Below are 9,758 nucleotides of genomic sequence, written 5' to 3' on the forward strand. Positions count from 1 at the left end.
GACGAAGAAATGGGGTGGGGGTGGGTTTTTTTTAATATTATTTTTAATTTTTATTAATAGTTAAGGATAATTTGGTCCAAAAAATAGAAAAGGCCGATTTTTTAACGTTTTGGAACGTTGAGGATGATTTTAATAAAAAAAAAGGTCGGGGACGATTTTGATTTTGACCCCAGACCTTGGGGACGAAAAAAGTACTTATCCCTTTAAATTGCTTTATTTTTACGTATCATAATATTTCACATCTCATAATCGATCAATGAACCCATCCGAAAACAAACTCGGCTTTCAATCAATCCGAGAACAAACTCAATTTTCAATCAATTTGAGTACAAACTCATTTATCAAATTTGCTTACTTTTTCAAAGTTCTCTATTTACACAAGTAAAATTATATATTTTATTCAATATACTTTTGCATTTATGTTTTGTGTAACTAATATTTACTGATTTATTAGTTATATTCAAATCTCAATACATGTTCTATACAATAATTGCATATAAACAACCATGTCAATTGCATTTTTATTTCATTATATATTATATTTTTATTGTTTAATGATTTCATTTATACAATTAAATGATGGTAATGATGAGTTCAAATCTTAAAATTGAATTCCATCAAATATTAATTGTACACTATTCATTTTATGCTATTAAATTTTATTTTACTATTTGTTTAATGCAGAAAGTTATTAAACAAAAAATTATTACAAACATGCAAATTTGTTACTTTTGCACAAGGAATATACCTCATAGCTAAACAAAATTTATTATATTATTATATGAATGTTATCTTATTGCTTTATTATCAAATTAAAGCATGTCCTATAAAACAAAATTCAAATATTTACATTTGACATGTATGACATTCATATAAGTCATATTTTTCTCTATAACTATCAACTTTCAAGGTATATTTTTCTACTTTGAACTCTTTTACTTTTACAATATATATTATTCAATATACGTTGCGATTTTGTACATATTTATTTTCTCAATTTATCTTATTCATGTTAGACCTTCGCTATGAATTATAAATATTTAAATAACTTATTGCTTTGAGCGAGAAATTCATCAATAAGCTGTTGTGAGCAGGAAAAATTTCCAAGACAATTAACTATTATATCCTCGGATCATACAATCGATTCCATCAATAGATAACTATCTCTAAACTTTTCAGTTCACATACAATCAAATGCTAAAATTGTTCTTAAGCGAAAAATTATCCCCCACGCAACTATCTTGATTGAATGACTTTTATCACTCAATTATTTTTTGAATAAGTGTCGATATAATAACCCGACTAAACTTGGGGACTCACTATATCATTATTCAGTTATCTTTTAACCGAGTTATAAATCATTTTATATTCTAAGCTTAGTCTGAATCATATGATCAGCAGACAAAGTTTGGGGGTTGTGATCTGTTACCTTATAACTCGGTTTTTATTGTACATTATGAGTTATAACTCGGCGTTAACTATCATTCATTCTTTACTTGTAACCGATACCTTTATTACCGACTTAGTAACATCATTTCCATCTTAATGACCAAACGGTCATAACATGAATATCATTCATCAACTCTATGCCTATAAAAGGTACTAATTTCTATATCTTAAGGGACAAAACAACATAACACATGATAACTTCTATTTCATATCTTACATTCTATATTCATAGAATTATTTATTTTTATATCTCTTAAACACTTACTGACTTAAGTGTCGGAATATCTTTTGCAGATATCCACCTCCTTGTTCTCTCCTTGCCGACGTATAACTCATCCCAACGAAAAATTTGAAAACATGTATCGACAGACGAACTATACACCGACCAAACTCAACAAGAACAAATTTATTTTTTTAACTCTATTTAATTAATTTACATTGTTCACACATTTTTTATTAGTTATTTATTAGTTATCTATATTTATAGTGTTGTTAATTACCTATATTTTTTCTATAAAAAAGTATATAGAACCAACTAACAATCAGCCAAGAATGGAACAACATAATTAATTATAATTAATTCTATTAATTTATAATTTAATTTATTTGTTAAATTATTGTTGACCACGTTAGGAGAAAATTACGAAACAAATATTTTGATTATTCATTAGTTGATTTCATATAATTAATTATATTTTATTAATGCGTAACACATGAAACATAAAAATCATATCTAAAATCATCCAATTTACAAGAAAAAGAAACATCAACGTGCTTATTAGTAACAACATTCAATTACCAGTTGACTGATTCTTAACTTATATAAAATTAATTAACTAATTCTTAGCTTATATAAAATTGGTTCCTAGCATTGTTGTTTTTCTATTGTTTTAACATTCGTTCCGTTGAAAATTGTATTTTATGACGTGAACAACAAAGTTGGCCACCATCAAGCTCTGCAGTTTAGGATGAACCACCACCCAATGAAAACTAGTTCGGTGCAAAATCATGCGAATCGAGGAGCAAATGATCGATACAATTTCGCGTTCCCAGGACAGGAGGTTCATTCAGAGAGGGGGCGTAAATCATTAGTTTCCAAACCCAAACCACTATTTCCCCATTCACACCCATTTTGATATGGTAATCTATATATTCTTTTCCCATTAAGCATACACCACAATATAACATGGAATTTAACACACGTGTTACAACTCAATAGTGACAAGACAATGCTATGGGAAGTTCTTCAAGAAGCTGACATGGACACTAGGAAATATTTACAACTTTACCTTGCATTATTTGTATGAACTATAAAGCAACATAAAAAGGAAATAGCAAAACCAAAGGCTACATGTTGATGATCATGTATGAGCTGGATCAACACCAACAGACTTGAGAGTTTCGATACGAGGCTTATAAGCATAAGCATCTCTGCGGATAGAATCAGGAATGAGTTCCTTATCAGGGTAGCTACGATCCTGCACGTGAGCCACTTTTCTGAAGAAGGAGCTCTTGAAGAAGTGGTCAGATTCCTCAGCAACGTGCTCAGGCTCCACCACCTCAGGGAGTGTCTCCCTCCTCTGCTTCTTCACACGCACCGTTGGAGAATTCCTCAGCTGCTGCCATGCTGTGTGCAGGCCTAGCCCTGTTGACAACGCTATCATCCCTATCGCCACATACACCGGAACGAATTCCCCTTTTAGTGTCTTCCTATGCTGTTGCTTGTGGATGTATCCATAATCAGCCGAAGGAGCATGTGCCTTCATCTTCGGCACTGTTGACCTTGTGCTATATGCAGCCCCGCTTGCTCCTCTTAACAGTGCTATCCATTGACCCATCTGCACCCACCATGGAACACTAGAAATGCATTAGATATAAATACAAACGAGAATTCAGTTCAATTCCCTTAAAAGAGAAAAGACTATACCGTAGGCCTGAAAGCCATGATTGCTGATGGAATTGCGCTCAGAACTGAAAAGTAGTGGTAGTTGTATTGTTACTCCAAGGAAGTAATCCTCCTTTGCTTCGTGCCCTTCTCTATAAGCGGTTCCCTAGTGCCTTGCTTATATTTTCTGAGGCTGTAGGCGGTAGAGAAAGCAAGTTTACTTGCTGTCAGCATAGAGAGAAGCTTCCGGAGCCACGTAGCAGAATGTGGAGTCCTTGGTACACGTGTCACTCTCTGTAATAAACACGTTATCAATAGAAGCCTCCAGAATTGCCACGCACTGCTTTGTGGGAATAATAACTAATAAACAAAGAAATAATCACTGTTATTGAGGTGTGATGTAAGTTAATCGGTTAATCCAGTCATCCAGCGCCAGACTACTAGAAACCAACCATCTTGGTTTCGGTTATATATTTAAGAGTAATTTTTCACATACAAGTCGTACAATTTATTTATAAACACGTCGTTTCGTATTTTTTTTGCCTTTTTTTCTTTTTCTTCTTTTTCCATACTTTCTCTTCCTCTTCCTCTTCTTTTTTTTTTGTTATCTGTGTCTCTTTTTTTCCTCTTTCTCCCTTTTTTTTATTGAAATTTCTTCTCTTTTTTTGTTTTCTCTTTCTCCTTCATCAAAATTAGCAGAAAAAATAAAGAAACATGATTCAAGGTACATTTCTTGTCTTCTCTTTCTCCTTCTTCTTCTTCTTGCTACACGTTCTTCTTCCTTTTCCTGTTCTTCTTCTTCATTTACATGCTTTTCTCTTTGTTTTCTTTCTTCGTTATTCTCGGTTTCCATTATTTTTTGACATCAAGCTCTGAAATCGTTTCTGAAGAAGAAGAAGCAGCAGCAGAAGATGAGGAGGAAAAAGAGAAAGAGTTATGAATTATGCATAAGGTGTACTTCAACGAATTTTGGGTGTATTTCTTAAATTCTTTGGGTGTATTTTTGTAATCCTTTGGGTGTATTTCTATAATTTTTTGGGTGTATTGATTTCAAGAAGAAACATACTGTCTCTCCCTATATTGGGTGTATTTTTTAAATCCTTTGGGTGTATTTCTGTAATCGTTTGGTTTATTTCTGTAACTGTTTAGGTGTATTTCTGTAATCTTTTGGATGTATTTCTATAATCGTTTGGGTGTTTTTTGTAATCGTTCGGATGTATTTCTGAAGTTCCATCATCTTCAAAACAATTTCGCTTGATTTCAAAAACTATGAAAATCGAAAAAACAGAAGGAGATCGAAAGCAAAGAGAGAACGCTTTTTCATACAAATCATACAAATCATTTATATTCACGCTTCTTCTTCTTTTTCTGTAACGCACATGTTAGGCCCAACCTTTTCTTCTTCTTCTGTAACGCGCATGTTAGGCCCAATTTGTAAGACTTATAAACAAAAATGACTTGTATGTATAACATTCCTCTATATTTAAAAAGAAAAAAAAGAAAATTCTAGAAAATAATTTCCTAAAGTTGTTCTTAATGTCATTCAATAAGCTCTCCAGCCGATTATAGAGCTGACAGTTTCACATTCACACTATCATATGCTTTATGTTTGCGAATCTTGGAAAAAAAATTGCAATGTTTGCGAACCTTGGAAAAAAAATTGCAAAGATGTGAAACTCTGCTGTACAGCTTGTACTCAATGCTTCTATAAAATGGGATCATATTGGGCTCTACAAATCCACTATTGGGCTGCCACTGCTATCATACTCATTTTTTTGGGTTCGCTTTTTTCTTTCTCGGGTAAGGTAGTATTATCAGTTTATCCCAGTATCACCAGTATCACCACATCGCTTCTATTTTCCAGCGAATGTTCGGTCACCGGCGGCGGAAACTGTACCGAGAGTCGGCCCCTGGCTCCCAGCAGCAGACTTCGAACAACCTCGTCTCATTTCAAAACCCTGATGCGTTCCCTTTACTACGGTTCCCAGCATCTCCCCCAATCCAAAACGCTATTGGCTTCATCCCTTATCTGCATTTCTCTTCATTTTGTTTTCGTTAAACTTTCTGTCTCATTTCGGTTTAGAACAAGGTCAAAGCACTTAGAGTGCTGTGTGCAAAGCTATACGAAACGGAAAAGTTCAGAAATGCGGAAGACCAGAGAGTGTGCCTTATTCATGCACTCCTTTGATGTCAGTGTTGAGTGTTCTAGTTTACGTCATCCAATCTGACTGAACTGAGGCCATTAATCTTCTTGGCCCTCCTGTTGGCACCGAATGATCGCCTAATTTTAGCTAAATCATCCCATTGCTCTGTATGAGCATAAATATTAGCCATTACAGAATAAACCCCGCCATCCTCAGGCTTTATCTTCATGATTTGCTGTGCTGCTTTCTTTGCAACCTCAACGTTTCCATGGATCCTACACCCACCCAGCAACCCACCCCACGCAAACACATCTCCACCACTTGGCATCCCTTTTATCATCTCAACAGCCTCTTCAAGCAACCCTGCTCTCCCCAACATATCAGCCATGCACCCATAATGCTTGTGCTCTCTACCAACCCCATACACACTTTCCATGTCATTGAAAAGCTTTCTTGCTTCATCAACCAGACCTGCATGGCTGCACCCCACCAGAACACCCAGGAAGGTGATCCCATCTGGCTTAACTCCTGCAGCAATCATCCTAGAGAAATAATCCAGCAAAGTTGAACCTTTACCATGAATTGCAAGCCCAATAAGCATGGCATTCCACGTGAACACATCTTTATCATTGCATGACTCGAACGCATCCCTTGCGTTCTCAAGACAGCCACACTTTGCATACAGGTCCACCAACCCAGTGGCCAGATACGAATCAATCCGAATCCCATTCCTTATAATGTAATCATGCACTATCCTACCCTGTTCCAACTCTCCCGTTTGAGCACAAGCTGAGAGAACATTTACCAGAGCTATATTATCTGGGCTAATCCCCAATCCAATCATCTCATTAAACAAATCAATGGCTTCATAACACAGCTTCGCGTTGCTATAACCGGCAATCATGGTGCCCCAAGACACAGAATCTCGTTCTGGCATTTCGTCGAACAGTTCCCGCGCGCGCGTAGTCTCACCAATTTTAACGAACCCATGAACCATGGCATTATAAGAGACAACATCCCTGTGAGAACTCTCGTTGAACAGCTTGTGGGCATCGTGGACGCGGCGATGGAGGGAGTAAACGCATATGAGGGCGTTGAGGGAGAAAGGATCGGCAAGAAAGCCGAATTTGAAGGCCTGGGAGTGTAGCGAGAGGGCGATGGAGATGGAAGAAGAAGAAGGGAGGAGGGAACATGCCTTGATCGCAAAAGGGAATGTGTGGAAGTCAGGGGCGAGGGAGAGGCGGCGGAGGGTGACGAAGTTGTAGAGGGCGGAGGAAGGGGAGGAGAGGAGGGTGTGGATTCTGATAAGGTTGTTGTAAGAGAATGTGTTGGGGTTTGCGATGGAGTGGAAAAGGGAGAGTGCGTAGGTTAACGAAGAAATGGAATCGGAACAAGTGTTGGCGTTGGGGATTAAGTTTGTGAGGCTGACGAGGATGTTGTTGAGGATGGTTACGGGGTTTAGGGGCAATGCTCCGGTGGTGATGGTGTAGGCGTGGACCTGCTGGAGTTGTCTTATGTTTCTGCATTGGTTGATCATGGCTAATGCTGTTGCATTCCGTCTTGGTTTCGTCATTCATGGGATTGGGAGGAAAAGCGAAAATACATTGCAAGTGGATGTGTCTGTCTGTCCGGAGGGAAAAAAAACGTGAACGGCAGGATTCGAACCTGCGCGAGCAAAGCCCACATGATTTCTAGTCATGCCCGATAACCACTCCGGCACGTCCACTTATTTGATATTTTATTAAAGTTATGCCTTAATTTATCTTTGTAGTTCTTACCATAGTCTCTGTCCAATTCTCATAACTAAACTTTATTTTGCATCATGATTCATGAAAGTATCAAATTGTCGGGTAATTCTGAATATCTGATTACATCAAAAGTTCTAATTATACCAGGAAAATCTTGCTGAATTACCTGTTTGATTTTTGTGTAATGGTAAATAAATCTTTGATCTAGAATTTTTTTCTTAGGCTGCATTTCATTTTTGGACAAAGAGTGTTGGAGAACATGTTTTATAATTTATAGTTATTAATTAGTTATTATTAATATTAGTATTTTTAATGGTGTAAAATTATATCTAACTAATAGTGTGAGATTACTTATTTTTTTTTATTGGTTAAGTATCGGTCATTTTAATAAAAGTACTGTTCTCTAAATTTTTTCTTTTTGGAATTGGACTGACAGAATTAGGAACTAAAATTTCAGTTTCTTCAATATTTTTAGAAAGTAGAGATACAAAAGATTAAAATCTTTATTGACGGAGATTAAAATTTTTTTAATATTTATTTCTAAAAGTACTCTTATTTAATTTTTCAAATTTTAAATCTACTCCTCAATTTACATATTTATTTTAAGGGAGCTACTCGGATAAAAATGTCTAAAACTTTTTTTAAGATGTTTTTTAGTAATTAAAATTTAATACATATAATTGATTAAATTGTGTTATTTTGTTCAAAATTAGACCAGACAAATTAATTTGACTAAAAAAATAGTGAATCAAATCTTGAACTGATCTAAACTAATATTGTTTTTTTAATAAAAAATGACTATAATACCCTTATTAAAAAAATACTAAAATATTTCTATTATATATATTAATTTTGAGAATCCTAAATTCTAGTCGTTTACTTTTCTGCCGCCGTCATAGTCATAAGGTTAAGATTTAGAGTTTTCAATATATATAATAAGAGTATTTTAGTTATTTTTTATAATAGAGATATTGTAGTTATTTTTTATAAAAAAATATTAATTTAGACAAATTCAAAATTTAATTTATTAATTTTTTGGCTAAACTAATTTGTTCGGTCAAATTTTAATAAAAATAATATAGTTTAATTGATTATATGTATTAAATTTTAATTATTAAAAAATATCTTTAAAAAAATACGTTCTTAACATTTTTATACGAGTGATTCCTTATTTTAAATATACATGATATTAAAATATAATGAAGAATCATACATTACTTATCACAGAAGATAGCACACACAGTTTGTACTTTGTTGGGTTAACCAAAGTATTGCTACTTGCTAATAAAATTTTAAAGGAAAATGTACTGAAGACATCGCCAAAGTGTTCATCCAAAAAAAAAAGAAAAAAAAACCACCAAAGTGGCAATGTGTTTTCTATATATAGTGGAGACAAGCAAAGCCTAGTCATGGCACTTGGTGGAGGCTTTCTTCATTTGTTCCAATATCATATAATAACCTATAATAATCAGGAAAGCAAAGCATTTGCTGTAAGCACAAGAGAGAAGCAAAACAAAACAAAGCTTTAAAGTTAAAAAGCATACCAACAAGGAGTCAAGGAGATGGAGCTGACCACATAAGATATATTATTATGTTTATGATGAATAGTACCGCTAATTGCTATTCCTCTCTTAATAATCATGATAGAACGTGAGATTCCAGTAATAGAAGTCAAATTAATCTTTTAATCCTTGTGCTAGTTGTCGTACTCTTTTATTTTGCATCGTATATTAAACTCATCCCTAACTCTGCGGTTTTCACTTTAAGTAAAACCATACACAATTTAATAATAACAAAATGAAAATTTATTTAGTATACGATGCTAAATGAGTAAAATTCTCGTTACTCTTCTTTAAATATCATGCACTAACTTGAAGATTTTACCAATCCCACTAATAAAGAATTAGTGCAAATTGGGAAGTTTAGAAAGCATTTGGTCCTACCAATTGGACGGTGCCAACCCATTGTTCCCCATATATAAAAGGCCTAGTGCATATCTACCCCCAGCTTCTATCTTTACACTTGTCAACTTCTTTGTTTTATAATAACTGCTTTTAACAACCTTTTTATTACTATACCATTTTGATTATCAAAAATATTTTATATGTATATTAAAAATTAACTATCAAATCAATTATTATAAATTTATAAATATATATGTTGTTTAATTAATTTTTAATATATATTTTATATTTTAATTGATTTTTTGTACATAAATAATAACGTTGCTTTTTTTCAACCTTTGTTTTCTCAACCTTATCCAGTCTACACATGGAGTAACGTGGCTCAATGGCCTCTCTTTCTCCCACCCTCGATAAAAAATGTTGTTTAGAATTTGTCCAAAGCAGAAGAACAATAATATTCTTAAATTATCAGTGATAAGCATCAATGACCTTGAGAGGAAAATTAAATGTGATTCTTTCCATTTTATAATCATGTGTTGCTGCTGATCTGTTATCTTTTGTCTGCTTTTTTCTTGCCCCAAAATTCTGGAAGCCTAAGCTTTAGAATGCATATAAATGCATGAATATG

General features: G+C 34.0%; 2 protein-coding genes and 1 non-coding gene across 3 annotated transcripts; all 3 read right to left on the reverse strand.

Moving 5' to 3' along the window:
- Positions 1-2,537: 2,537 nt before the first annotated feature.
- LOC107480139 (uncharacterized) lies at positions 2,538-3,529 on the reverse strand. Its single transcript, XM_016100276.3, has 2 exons — positions 3,377-3,529; positions 2,538-3,287 (listed from the first exon to the last, which is right to left on the reverse strand). Exons 1-2 carry the CDS (start codon positions 3,392-3,394, stop codon positions 2,811-2,813), a joined length of 495 nt encoding a protein of 164 aa, XP_015955762.1. The 5' UTR covers positions 3,395-3,529; the 3' UTR covers positions 2,538-2,810.
- Positions 3,530-4,854: 1,325 nt separating this feature from the next.
- LOC107480137 (pentatricopeptide repeat-containing protein At5g61800) lies at positions 4,855-7,115 on the reverse strand. Its single transcript, XM_016100275.3, has 2 exons — positions 4,982-7,115; positions 4,855-4,951 (listed from the first exon to the last, which is right to left on the reverse strand). Exon 1 carries the CDS (start codon positions 7,049-7,051, stop codon positions 5,540-5,542), a length of 1,512 nt encoding a protein of 503 aa, XP_015955761.1. The 5' UTR covers positions 7,052-7,115; the 3' UTR covers positions 4,855-4,951; positions 4,982-5,539.
- Positions 7,116-7,122: 7 nt separating this feature from the next.
- Positions 7,123-7,204, reverse strand: TRNAS-AGA (transfer RNA serine (anticodon AGA)). The gene has a single exon. It is a non-coding gene; the product is annotated as a tRNA-Ser (tRNA).
- Positions 7,205-9,758: the final 2,554 nt, after the last annotated feature.

Source organism: Arachis duranensis, chromosome 3 (assembly GCF_000817695.3).
Source record: "Arachis duranensis cultivar V14167 chromosome 3, aradu.V14167.gnm2.J7QH, whole genome shotgun sequence".
Taxonomy (NCBI): domain Eukaryota; kingdom Viridiplantae; phylum Streptophyta; class Magnoliopsida; order Fabales; family Fabaceae; genus Arachis; species Arachis duranensis.